Raw genomic sequence first — 14,046 nt, 5'->3', positions numbered from 1 at the left:
GGTGGATCATTTTCCATCAGGAGTTTGAAACCAGCCTGCCCAATATGGCGAAACACCATCTCTATTAAAAATACAGAAATTAGGCCGGGCGCGGTGGCTCAAGCCTGTAATCCCAGCACTTTGGGAGGCCGAGACGGGCAGATCACGAGGTCAGGAGATCGAGACCATCCTGGCTAACATGGTGAAACCCCGTCTCTACTAAAAAATACAAAAAACTAGCCGGGCGAGGTGGCGGGCGCCTGTAGTCCCAGCTACTCGGGAGGCTGAGGCAGGAGAACCCGGGAGGCGGAGCTTGCAGTGAGCTGAGATCCGGCCACTGCACTCCAGCCTGGGCGACAGAACGAGACTCTGTTTCAAAAAAAAAAAAAAAATACAGAAATTAGCTGGGCATGGTGGTACATGCCTGTAATCCCAGCTACTGAGGTGCTGAGACAGGAGAATTGCTTGAACCCAGGAGGCAGAGGTTGCAGTGAGCCAAGATTGCACCACCATACTCCAGCCTGGGTGACCGAGCGAGACTCCCGTCACAAAAAAAAAAAAAAAGGAAAAGAAAAAAATAGGTAATGTGTCCTAGCCTCTGAAGCCTTTCCATCGATGGGACCAGGCAGAGTTCAAGTCAATGGCATCCTCCTGAGGGAATCAGGCCATTACATTCTCTTCATCTTACAAAGCTTGCATGCCATGGCCATGGTTGCTCTGTCTTATCTACAATGCATCCCCCATGTGGCTTTCTGTGGTGAGTGGTGTCCCTCTTATCAGGCTGTTAATATGTTTGATTTTTTTTTTTTTTTTTTGAGGCAGAGTTTTGTTCTTGTTGCCCAGGCTGGAGTGCAGTGGCGCGATCTCGGCTCACTGCAACCTCTGCCTCCCAGGTTCAAGCGATTCTTCTGCCTCAGCATCCCGAGTAGCTGGGATCACAGGTGCCCGACACCACGCTCTGCTAATTTTTTGTATTTTTAGTAGACCGAGGTTTCACATTGTTGGCCAGGCTGGTCTCAAACTCCTGACCTGAGGCGATCCACCCGGCTCAGCCTCCCAAAACGCTGGGATAACAAATGTGAGCCACTGCGCCTGGCTCAATACATTTGATTTATAAATTGCTCTTGATGACATCTGTAGAATATCAGATGTCATTTGTTTTACCAACATTATAACCCTAGGGGGAGATTTTAACCCACCCTAGTTGAAGAAAAAGGAGGGAATTAAGATACTTTAAGCTGGCTGGACACTGTGCTAATGCCTGTAGTCTTAGCACTTTGGGAGGCCTAGATGGGCAGATCACAAAGTCAGGAGTTCGAGACCAGCCTGGCCAACATGGTGAAATCCTATCACTACTAAAAACACAAAAAATTAACCAGGTGTGGTGGTACACACCTGTAATCCCAGCTGTTCGGGAGATTGAGGCAGGATAATTGCTTGAACCCAGGAGGTGGAGGTTGCAGTGAGCCGAGATTGTGCCACTACACTTAAGCCTGGCGACAGAGTGAGACTCTGTCTCAAACAAACAAACAAAAACATATACTTTAAGTTGTTTAAAGGCAAGAGAGAGGCCAGTGGTGTGTGACAGTGAGCTGAGGATGGACATGGATATGTACCTGGAAGTCTAAAGAATGATGTGCATTCAGAGAGGGTATGTCTGATGTGCTGAAGGTGCCACATTGAGCTCTCCATGCCCTCGGTCATACTGGGGGAAGTGCTTGTCAGGAGGGGGTGGACTCTTATGTCACAGCCACCTCACAGATACCTATTTGTTCAACTAATTATTGTTGGTGGCTGTACCCCATGACCAGTGGGCCTAGTTTCTCCAGTGGCACCTGGAGGAGGTCATGGAGTCAGGGCTTTATTGAAAGCATACCAGGAACCTCCTCCTTGAGAGGAGGATGTGCGAGAGTAGATGTGTGGGAGAGAGGGATTGTGGTACCTCAGCATAGGGGCCGTTTGTAGTTTCATCTGTCAACATCATAACAGGGCACAGTGACTTTTGAAGACGTGGCTGTGAACTTTACCCAGGAGGAATGGAATCTCCTTAGTGAGGCTCAGAGATGCCTGTACCGTGATGTGACCCTGGAGAACCTGGCACTTATATACTCCCTGGGTAAGTTGCTCACAATTACCCTGTGACCCGAGCTAGTCTCTGCTTTCCCCCCTCTTTCCCCATTGGCAAGACTTTCTCATGTCAGGAGCATGGACACAGCTTCCTGCTTCAGTTCTATGAGTAGGTTCTTGGTTGGCAGAACTGAGGTGTCCATACTGCCCTGCTCCTTTCTTGGAGCAGCCCCAACACCTGCTTTACTGCAGGCTCCCAGGGAGGGATTCATAGTCAGAAGCCCACCTTGTTAGTCCTGTGGATGTTTGGGTGTCCTTGTCCAGATTTCAGGTTCCTGTGTACCCAGAGTCTACTTCCTTTCTCTAGCTGCTATTTTCTTATGCCTTCCTGTGGTGGGAATTGCCTTCACACACTACATCACTGCCTACATAGACCAGAGGCTGTTCTTGTAAGACCTTCTTTAGAAATTCTCCTTGAAATACTGTTTTTTTCTCTCGTGGGCTTTCATGGGCTGAGTTGTTCTGAGACAATGTTGGCTGTTCCCTTGTTCTGTCTTTCCCTTAGTTTGTACGTTATTCATTTCCCATGTATTTGATCATTGTGGTGGGATGCACAGTCCTCCATGCTGCAGAAGATGCAAATGAATTCAGCCTCAGCATAATGGGCTCAGAATGAATGTGTCCCTCAAGACTGGCACCCTGGGCTGGGTGAGGTGGCTCGTGCCTGTAATCCCAGCACTTTGGGAGGCCCAGGCAGGTGGATCATGAGGTCAGGAGTTCAAGACCAGCCTGGCCAAGATAGTGAAACCCTGTCTCTACTAAAAATACAAAAAATTAGTCGAGTGTAGTGGCACATGCCTGTAATCCCCGCTACTTGGGAGGCTGAGGCAGAGAATTGCTTGAACTTGGGAGGGGAGGTTGCAGTGAGCCCAGATTGCGCCACTGCACTCCAGCCTGTGCGACAGAGCAAGACTCCGTCTCAAAAAAAAAAAAAAAAAGAAAAGAAAAAGTGGCACCCTGGAGGAGGTCATGGAGTCAGGGCTTTATTGAAAGCATACTAGGAACCTAATCTATTTTAGTAGTATTTCTGTGGCAAGAGAAGTAGGCACACATAATTTGTCTTTTCTTCCTCATTCTTGAGAGCATCACACTTGTCACTTGTCTACCTTATCACTTCTACTCTTTTTTTTTTTTTTAACCTTTGACCTACTTGTACCCTAATATCCATTCTCCTGTCTAATCTTCACATCTCTGGACCCCAAATCTCATCCGTCTTACATACATCGCCATCTACAGTGTTCTCCAGTGTTGGCATAGAGATTTGTGTTAGCAAATACATATGCTTTGTTAAACTGACGTCGAGCAGTAGCTGCTGTGTTGTACTCCTGTTTTCCTTGGCCTGGACAAATCCCTCTCTACAGCACTCACATGTCATGAGGATGTAAAGTTCTGCAGATGAGTAGTTTGCAGATGCAGGAATTGTAGACCCTGCCTATACTCCCTGTGTTACATACCTGGTTGTGTTCTTTATGTTATGAGGCCTCCTACATTCTGTGACCTTTAGAGTCCAGTAATAATAAATAGCACCATGTTCCACCTGAAGCCAATGTTCTGTTCCTCCAAGTATTTCCTTGGAGTAATTCCTCAATTTGTCAGATACACTTGTGGGTGGTCTGTGCCTTCCCAGCAGAGTTAACATGCACTTCACCAGCATTTTCTTGCTTTCAGGTTGTTGGTGTGGAGTGGAAGATGAGGCACCTTCTAAGCAAAGTATTTATATACAAAGAGAGACTCAGGTCAGGATTCCTATGGCAGGTGTGTCTCCCAAGAAGGCCCACCCCTGTGAGATGTGTGGCCCTATCTTAGGAGACATTCTGCACATGGGAGATCATCAGGGAACACATCCCAAGCAGAAACTGCACAGCTGTGAGGCCTGGGGGAACAAATTGTATGACAGTGGAAACTTTCATCAACACCACAATGAGTACATTGGAGAGAAACCCTACAGAGGCAGTGTTGAGGAAGTGTTGTTTGTGAAGAGGTGTAAGTTCCATGTGTCAGAGGAGTCATCTGTCTTCAGTCAGAGTGGGAAAGACTTTTTGCCCATTTCAGGATTACTCCAGCAGGAGGCCACTCACACTGGGGAGAAGTCAAACAGCAAAACTGAGTGTGTGTCTCCCTTTCAGTGGGGGGGAGCTCACTATAGCCATGGAGAATCCATGAAACATTTTAGCACCAAACATACACTCAGTCAGCACGAGAGACTTCTCCCTAGAGAAGAGTGTTATGTGTGCTGTGAATGTGGGAAATCCTTTAGCAAACATGCTAGCTGCAGTAATCATCAGAGAGTTCACACTGGTAAAAGACTTTATGAATGTGGAGAATGTGTGAAATCCTTTAGCAAATATGCTAGCTTCAGTAATCATCAGAGAGTTCACACTGGAAAAAAACATGAATGTGGAGAATGTGGGAAATCCTTTAGTCAAAAGAGAAGCCTCATTCAACATCAGCGATTTCACACTGGAGAAAAACCTTATGAGTGTGAAGAGTGTGGGAAATCTTTTAGTTCAGAAGGACATCTTAGGAGCCATCAACGAGTTCACGCTGGAGAAAGACCTTACGAGTGTGGAGAATGTGTGAAATCTTTCAGTCATAAGCGCAGTCTTGTTCACCATCAGCGAGTTCACACTGGAGAAAGACCTTATCAGTGTGGAGAATGTGGGAAATCTTTCAGTCAAAAGGGCAACCTCGCCCTACACCAGCGAGTTCACAGTGGAGAAAGACCTTATGAGTGTGGAGAATGTGGGAAATCTTTCAGTCATAAGCGCAGTCTTGTTCACCATCAGCGAGTTCACAGTGGAGAAAGACCTTATCAGTGTGGAGAATGTGGGAAATCTTTCAGTCAAAAGGGCAACCTCGTTCTACACCAGCGAGTTCACACTGGAGCAAGACCTTATGAGTGTGGAGAATGTGGGAAATCTTTTAGTTCAAAAGGACACCTTAGGAACCATCACCACATTCACACTGGAGACAGACTTTATGAGTGTGGAGAGTGTGGGAAATCTTTTAGTCATAAGGGCACCCTCATTCTACATCAGCGAGTTCACCCTAGAGAACGACTTTATGGGTGTGGAGAATGTGGGAAATCTTTTAGTTCAAACGGGCACCTTAGGAGCCATCAGCGTGTTCATACTGGAGAAAGACCTTATGAGTGTGGAGAATGTGGGAAATCTTTTAGTCATAAGCGCAGCCTTGTTCACCATCAGCGCATTCACACTGGAGAAAGACCTTACAAGTGTGGAGAATGTGGGAAATCTTTTATTGAAAAAGGACACCTTAGGAATCATCAGCGAGTTCACACTACAGAAAGACCTTTTAAGTGTGGGGAATGTGGGAAATGTTTTAGTCACAAGGGTAACCTCGTTCTACACCAGCATGGCCATATGGGAGGAAGGCCTTATGTGTGTAGGGAATGTGGAAAATTATTTAAGAAGAAGTCTCGCCTCCTTGCACACCAGAGAATTCACAATGGAGAAAAGCCATATGCTTGTGAAGCTTGTCAGAAATTTTTTAGGCACAAGTACCAACTCATTGCACATCAGAGAGTTCACACTGGAGAAAGGCCTTATGAATGCAGTGATTGTGGAAAATCATTTACCCACAGCTCTACGTTCCATGTTCATAAGTGAATTCACACTGGAGAAAAGCCTTATGAGTGCAGTGAATGTGGAAAATCTTTTGCTGAAAGCTCCAGTCTCACTAAACACAGGAGAGTTCACACTGGAGAAAAGCCTTATAAATGTGAGAAATGTGGGAAATTATTTAACAAGAAGTCTCACTTCCTTGTACACCAGAAAGTTCACACTGGAGAAAAGTCATATGAGTGTGAGGATTGTCAGAAAGTTTTTAGCAAGAAGGACCACCTCATTGCACATCAGAGAGTTCACACTGGAGAAAAGCCATATGAATGCAATGATTGTGGGAAATCATTTACCCACAACTCTGCATTCCGTGTTCATAAGAGAGTTCACACTGGTCACACGACCTTATGAGTGCAGTGAATGTGGGAAATATTTTGCTGGAAGCTCCTGTCTCACTAAACAAAAAAGAGTTCACACTGGAGAAAAGCCATATGGGTGGAGTGAATGTGGGGAGAAATTTAGCCAAAGCTTTTCACTTTTTCATCATCAGAGAGTTCACAAGAGAAAGGCCTTAATTGTGTAGTGAATGTGGGAAATCCTTTGCCAAAACTTTCAGTCTCATTAAACACAGGAGAGTTCACACTGGAGTAAGGTCTTGTGATTGCAGCAAATGTGGAAAAAAAGTTACCTGAAGGTCTTCTCTCTTTGAACATCAGAGTTCACACTAGACAAATGAAATACATTTGGGCGATTTTGTAGCCACACTTCTGTGCTCCTTCAACATCAGAGAGTTAACACTGGATCAGGGCCTTACCAGTGTGACAAATGTGACATATTTATATAGAAATCTAGCTTCATAATACACAGGAGACTTCCCACTGCAGAAACGCTTTTTGAATGTAATGAATGCAAGAAAGGCTTCAGCATGTTTTTTTTTTGAGATGGAGTCTCACTCTGTCACCCAGGCTGTAGTGCAGTAGTGTGGTCTAGGCTCACTGCAAGCTCTGCCCCCCGGGTTCACACCCTTCTCCTGCCTCAGCCTCCCGAGTAACTGGGACTATAGATGTCCACCACCACGCCCGGCTAATATTTTGTATTTTCAGTAGAGACAGGGTTTCACCGTGTTAGCCAGGATGGTCTTGATCTCTTGACCTCGTGATCCGCCCACCTCGGCCTCCCAAAGTGCTGGGATTACAGGAATAAGTCACCACGCCCAGCCCAGCCTTCAGCCTTCTTATTAGAGCCTCAAACATTGTCATGAGAAACACACAATAGATGTATATGGAACGTTATTTCTTTTTCAATGTAACATTCGAGGAGCTCCTTTGAGGGTGCCACCTGCCTAGATTGAATGTCATTTATCAAGAATCTGCAAAATTTCCAAGCATGGGGCAGCTACAGTGCATTTTTCACTCTACCCAGGTGCCTTGCTAGATTTTTTTTTTCAGATAGTGTGTCACTCTGTCGCTCAGGATGGAGTGTAGTGATGTGTTCACATTTCTTGATCTCCTGGACTTGTGATTCTCTTGCCTCAGCCTCCTGAGTAGCTGAAACCACAGGCATGCACCACCATGCTCCACTAATTCTTTAAGTTTTGGAGACACAGGGTCTCACCATGTTGCCCAGGCTGGTCTTCAACTTCTGGACTCAAGTGATCTTTCCACCTTGGCCTCCAAGCATGCTGGGATTACAGGTGTGAGTTACTGTGCCTCACTTTTTTTTTTTTTTTTTTTAAACTTTTAATTTCTGATCTAGTCACAGAAGGATTTGTTGAGTAGCTTCAGCACTTCTTCCTTTGTCATTTTTTTCTGTCTGATAAGTCGTGCCATGGACCTTACCCATTTTTATCCCAGAGGCCTCTTATGTTGACTTGAAAAGATGAACTATGTCTTTCAGAGATCTTGTGGGTATCACATAAATCTTGACAAATTTTCTACCCTCCAAGTCATGATCCTAAGGACAGCTTGCCTCCCATTTCTCCAGTTTGTGCTATTATGGAGGCCTTATTGTTTCAGCCTTCTTCAATCTTGAGGGTTGTTGTCACTGTATGCGTGGTTCAGAAACAAGTAGGTCCTGTTACCATGAAGGGGGTCACAGCTTTTGTTGGCATAGCTAAACTCTTTGTGGCTCATGGGACAGTATGAATGCAGAACATAGCTTTCTCGACTTGTGGACTGCTTTGCATAGCTGCCAGAGGCCTCCAGAGAAGGCCTTCAGGGCTTTGTGGTCTTTATCTGTAGCATGGATACTAAAATTTGTGGACTCATAGGTCAGCTGGCTCCAGGGCATTTTTTGTGACAATTTCTGGTGTTTTTTGAACAAGACAAAATTCTCACTTTTACGAGGTATATTGCATTGTACTTGGTACTGCTGAGGGAAGTTTGTTCCCCAGCTCTTGCAATGCAGACACATGCCTTGATATCCAGAATTCTGTAGGGTAACATCACAGATTGTAATGCTATTGGGTGAAATTATAATTTTATAGAATTACTGCATTTATAGGCATTGGAGGAGACAGAATAATGTAATTGCAACACTTTTTTTTTTTTTTTTTTTTTGAGACGGAGTCTCGCGCTGTTGCCCAGGCTGGAGTGCAGTGGTGCAATTTTGGCTCACAGCAATCTCTGCCTCCCAGGTTCAAATGATTCTCCAGCCTCAGCCTCCCGAGTAGCTGGGACTACAGGCACGTGCCACCACACCCAGCTAATTTTTGTATTTTTAGTAGACATGTGGTTTCACCGTGTTGGCCAGGCTGGTCTCAAACTCCTGACCTCGTGATCCGCTGGCTTCAGCCTCCCAAAGTGCTGGGATTACAGGTGTGAGCCACCGTGCCTGACATAATGCATGTCTTTTAAAAGGGCATCCACGATGATCCAGTCACTATGTATGTGATGAATATGCAGATACAGGAATTTCAGTTCTTCCATAATGATGAATGTTGTATTATTGAGGCCATTGTCAGAGGAAATACTCTAGAGGTTTTGTGAATTCCTGTACCCATTCTGGGCTGTGTACCTCAAGGTCATTCCTGCATTAGCAGGAGGAAGATGATAGGGAGAAGGGAGATCTCAGTTCAGTGATGTGGCCTTTGTGACCAGCCAGCCAGTTAATCAGATGGAAATGGCCTTATTGCCACATCAATATTTGCTACCACGGAGGCTAGTTTTCTCACTTAGGGCATGAGAAGAATTGGTGTAGTCAGTATAGAGTTGCCAAACCTATTCTCCAAAAATAATGATAAATATTTTTCTTTTGAATTGCATTTTTTTATTATTATTTTTAAATTTTATTTTTTATGAGATGGAGTCTCACTGTGTTGCCCAGGCTGAATGGAGTGCAGTGGCACGATCTCGTCTCACTGCAAGCCCTGCCTCCTGGGTTCACACCATTCTCCTGCCTCAGCCTTCCAAGTACCTGGGACTACAGGCACCCGCCACCACACCTGGCTAATTTTTTGTATCTTTACTAGAGATGGGGTTTCACCGTGTTAACCAAGATGGTATCGATCTCCTGAATTTGTGATCTGCCCACCTGGGCCTCCCAAAATGCTGGGATTACAGGCATAAGCCACTGCGCCCAGCAATTTTTTTTTTTTCTTTTTTCAGATAGAGTCTCACTGTCACCCAGGCTGGAGTACAGTGGCATGACCTAGGCTCACTGCAACCTCTACTTCCTAGGTTCAAGCAGTTCTCCTGGTTCAGCCTCCCGTGTAGCTGGGACTGGAAGCATGTGCCACCATGCCCAGCCAATTTTTGTATTTTTAGTAGAGACGGAGTTTTGCCATGTTCGCCAGGCTGATCTCGGACTCCTAACCTCAGGTGATCTGCCTGCCTCAGCCTTCAAAAGTGGTGGGATTACAGGTGTGAGCCACTGCTCCCAGTCTGAAGTATATTTTAAAGCAGTGATAAGTTATAAGTTATGAATTACATTCAGTAAAGTATGCATATTTAAACTGTAGTATGTGATAAATTTGGAGTTTCATATAATCCCATGAAACCACTGACATAGTCACAATAATGAATTTAACACCTTTATATTTACCTGGAACCTTTTTTTAAAGTCTTTCTTTCTGTTCTCCAGACGATCAATTATTTACTTTGCTGTACAGTAAAGTACTTTCCATTTTCTGGAATTTTAGATGACTGATGTAATAAAGTGTTTCCTCATATAATCCCTGGGTGCTCTCTTGTATCATTTTTTTGTTTTTTAATGACCAGTATATATATATATATTTATTTTTTTGGAGATGGAGTCTTGCTCTGTGCCCAGCCTGGAGTGCAGTGGTGCGATCTTGGCTCACTGCAAGCTCCGCCTCCCGGGTTCATGCCATTCTCTTGCCTCAGCCTCCGGAGCAGGTGAGACTACAGGCGCCCGCCACCATGCCTGGCTAATTTTTTTGTATTTTTAGTAGAGACGGGGTTTCATCGTGTTAGCCAGGATGGTCTCGATCTCTTAACCTCGTGATCCACCCGCCTCGGCCTCCCAAAGTGCTGGGATTACAGGCTTGAGCCACCGCACCTGACCCAAAATGTATTTATTTAATATTAATCACAAGGCCTCCACCAAGGCTTAAATTAAAAAACAAAAGAAAAATAGTACCAAAGCTCAAGATACAGAGTTCTATACAGAAATCACGGAAAGGGCAGACAATCTAAGGAAAAATTAAAAAAACACAAGGATAGGCTGCGCAGCGTGGGTCAGAGCTCCTGGCTGGTGACCTACTTTGAGTAGCTTTCTTGCAGGTACTTCCTTATTTTTATTTTTTTTGAGACGGAGTTTCACTCTTGTTGTCCAGGCTGGAGTGCAATAGTGAGATCTCAGCTCACCGCAACCTCCGCCTCTCGGGTTGAAGTGATTCTCCTGCCTCAGCCTCCTGAGTCGCTGGGATTACAGGCACATGCCACCACGCTTGGCCAATTTTTAGTTTTTTTAAATAGAGATGAGGTTTCTCCATGTTTATCAGGCCTTGGACTCTCTATCTACCTCAGGTGATCCACCCACCTCGGCCTCCCAAAGTGCTGGGATTAGTCGTGAGCCACCGCGCCCGGCCCTTGCAAGTACTTCTTAAAGCTGTGGGGTTTCCCAGAGCTTGGTAGCATGTGTGTTCAAAGGGCTATTTATTAATGTTGGGTTCTAGCAGGCACTGGGTAGAGAGCAGGATGGTCCTGATATCATACAGGGCAAACCACTTCTTCAGGATTTCCAGGCATATGTTACCCTGGGTGTTCATGTTAGGGTGGTAGCAGGGTGTGAGGAACTTCACCATGGGTGCATTGTAAGGGTGGGTAGTCACTGAGGAACTCTAGCAAGAGTTTATACCTCAGGTCTTCATACACTGTGCCAGCAGCTCCATGGATAGTCTCCATTTGATAAGGCTTTCAGGGCAGGCAGAAATTCTTTTTTTTTTTTTTTTTTTGAGTTGGAGTCTAGCTCTGTCGCCCAGGCTGGAGTGCAGTGGCCAGATCTCAGCTCACTGCAAGCTCCGCCTCCCGGGTTTACGCCATTCTCCTGGCTCAGCCTCCCGAGTAGCTGGGACTACAGGCGCCTGCCACCTCGCCCGGCTAGTTTTTTGTATTTTTTAGTAGAAACGGGGTTTCACCGTGTTAACCAGGATGGTCTCGATCTGCTGACCTTGTGATCCGCCCGTCTCGGCCTCCCAAAGTGCTAGGATTACAGGCTTGAGCCACCGCGCCCGGCAGCAGAAATTCTTTTGTCACCAGGCATTGTGAGGGTCACCAGCTCCTGCTGTAGCCTTTTGCCTACAGAGTCCCAGGCAATGCTCCTGCTGGGCTCAGCTCCTTTACGGGTGGTGGCAACACTGACAGCGACTGGGTCAAAGTTTTGGGAGGCTACCTGGGTGGCAAGAACTCAGAAAATGTGACTGCATCTGTGATCATCATGTTTATTTTTTAATCTTTATTTATTTAGAGACGGAGTCTTGCTGTTATCACCCAGGCTGGAGTGCAGTGGCGTGATCTTGGCTCACCACAACCTCCGCCTCCCGGGTTCAAGCCATTTTCTTGCTTCAGCCTGCGGAGTAGCTGGGATTACAGGCACTTGCCACCACGCCCGGCTAAGTTTTTATATTTTTAGTAGAGACAGGGTTTTTCCATGTTGGTCAGGCTGGTCTTGAACTCCCAACCTCAGGTGATCCACCCACCTCGGCTTCCCAAAGTGCTGGGTTACAGGCATGAGCCACCACACCTGGCTTAAAAATATTACAGGCCGGGTGCGGTGGCTCTGGCCCACATAGTGAAACCCCGTCTCTACTAAAAATACAAAAATGAGCTGGGCTTTTAGTGGCACGTACCTGTAATCCCGGCTACTTGGGAGGCTGAGGCAAGAGAATCGAACCCGGGAGACGGAGGTTGTGGTGAGCCAAGATCACGCCACTGCACTCCAGCCTGGGTGACAAAGTGAGACTCCATCTAAGAAAAAAAAAAAAGAAAATATTTTTAAGTTCTCAGTCAACTTTAACTGAATAGTTAGTGGTCAGTTTTGTAATCACAGTGACATTCTTGCAAACAAATATAATGTGTGGCCTCTTTGATATACTGGATAGTTAAAAATTGTTTTAAAGTTTTGCCTAATATTTTATGATTTATCTCAATGTAATCTGTGTAGTGAAATTTATAGATGACGCCTTTTTTTTTTTTTTTTTAAAGACAAGAGTCTAGCTCTGTTGCCTAGGCTGGAGGGCATGATGTCAGCTTACTGCAATCTCCGCCTCCTGCATTCAAGCGATTCTCGTGCCTCAGACTCCCGAACAGCTGGGATTACAGGTGCACGACACCACGTCTGGCTAATTTTTGGATTTTTAGTAGAAATGGTGTTTCAAGGTGTTGGCCTGACTAGTCTCGAACTCCTGTCAAGTGATCCACCTGTCTCAGCCTCCCAAAGTGCTGGGATTACAGGCATGAACCACTGCGCCCAGCCTAAATGACTACTTTTTATGTTACACATTTTAAGTAATTTTTGTCATTTCCATCTTAGGTTGTTGCTTTTTTGTTTTTTGAGACGAAGTCTCGCTCTGTCACCCAGGCTGGAGTGCAGTGGCATGATCTTGGCTCACTGCAAGCTCTGCCTCCTGGGTTCATGCCATTCTCCTGCCCCAGCCTCCCGACTAGCTGAGACTACAGGCTAATTTTTTTGTATTTTTAGTAGAGACGGGGTTTCACAGTGTTAGCCGGGATGGTCTCGATCTCCTGACCTCGTGATCTGGCCACCTCGGCCTCCCAAAGTGCTGGGATTACGGGTGTGAGCCACCGTGCCTGGCCGGGTTGTCGCTTTTAATGTGCTTTGGTTTTAATTTTATGTAGAAAAGTAAAATGTTTTTTTCTCTTGAAATTTAATCCTTGCTTTTAATGATTTGTGCACCCCAATTTATTAAGAAAATATTAAAAAAAAATCTTGAGTTGGGCATAGTAGTTTATTTCTGTAATCCCAGCACATTGGGAGGCAGAGGCAGGCTGTTGACTTGAGCCCAGGAGATTGAGACCACCATGGGCAACATGGGAAAATCCTGTGTCCACAAAAAATGCAAAAATTAGCCGGGCAGGGTGCCTGCCTGTAGTCCCAGCTACCCAGGAGGCTGAGGTGGCAGGATTACTTGAACCCTGGGGGTGTCTAAGGCTGCAGTGAGCCATGATCATGCCACTGCATTCCAGCCTGGGCAGAAGAGCAAGATTCTGTCTCCAAAAATAAAATAAAAAGTATATGTGTGTGTATAGACATATATACACACACACGTATATATAATGCCTTTGTATGTGTAGACTTGATTTAATTTTCAATTTTCATGTGAAGCATAAATTGAGCAGTTTTTCTGTCTCAATTTTTAATCTATTTTAACATATTACATTATCTATTTTCTCTGGAAATTGATAAGCAACATACACCCCTCAAGACATGGAATTTCAAATAGGAAAAGATGTATGAATCTTTTGTACAAAAAAATTCCGACATATATTTAAGTCACATACAAGCAGGAAGATTAACTTCATAAGAGAATTAGCAAAAGTTGTATTAATTCAAGACAAGAGCCTGCAGAGCCTAAAATTGCTTAGTACTGTTTTTGCCTATATAAACTGTAGTTTTGCCTATATAAACTGTAGTTTATGGATAAAATAAAGGATTTTTTTTTTTTTTTTTGAGGCAGGTCTCGCTCTGTTGCCCAGGCTACAGTGCAATGGCACCATCTCGGCTGACTGCAACCTCCATTTTCCAGGAAGGCTCTTTTTTTTTTTTTTTTTTTTGAGACGGAGTCTCACTCTGTCACCCAGGCTGGAGTGCAGTGGCCGGATCTCAGCTCACTGCAAGCTCCGCCTCCCGGGTTCACGCCATTCTCTTGCCTCAGCCT

At 45.2% G+C, this 14,046-nt stretch overlaps 2 protein-coding genes across 8 annotated transcripts in view; both read left to right on the top strand.

Annotated features, from left to right (window-relative positions):
• The window catches only part of LOC105488194 (zinc finger protein 418), a 64,923-nt gene that overhangs the window by 37,040 nt on the left and 13,837 nt on the right, over positions 1 to 14,046 (top strand). For 6 of the 7 annotated variants that reach the window (XM_071088101.1, XM_071088098.1, XM_071088103.1 and 3 more), the window contains one exon: positions 1,969 to 2,095. The exons of the other annotated variant lie outside the window; for it this stretch is intronic. The gene's annotated coding sequence lies outside the window, so the exon portion shown is untranslated. The remainder of the gene's footprint in view (positions 1 to 1,968; positions 2,096 to 14,046) is intronic. 7 annotated transcript variants of the gene reach the window in all.
• Positions 1 to 14,046, top strand: part of LOC105488073 (zinc finger protein 814) — a 23,572-nt gene extending 9,526 nt beyond the window's left edge. Inside the window, 4 exon segments of the mRNA XM_071088110.1 lie at positions 1,969 to 2,095; positions 3,775 to 4,416; positions 4,498 to 5,836; positions 6,090 to 14,046. Coding sequence (XP_070944211.1) covers positions 1,969 to 2,095; positions 3,775 to 4,416; positions 4,498 to 5,836; positions 6,090 to 6,270 — 2,289 coding nt within the window. The 3' untranslated portion in view covers positions 6,271 to 14,046.

The sequence above is a fragment of the Macaca nemestrina genome, chromosome 20 (genome assembly GCF_043159975.1).
Source record: "Macaca nemestrina isolate mMacNem1 chromosome 20, mMacNem.hap1, whole genome shotgun sequence".
NCBI lineage: Eukaryota > Metazoa > Chordata > Mammalia > Primates > Cercopithecidae > Macaca > Macaca nemestrina.
The sequence above is the reverse complement of the archived record's forward strand: the minus strand, read 5'-3'. Positions and strand labels throughout refer to the sequence as shown.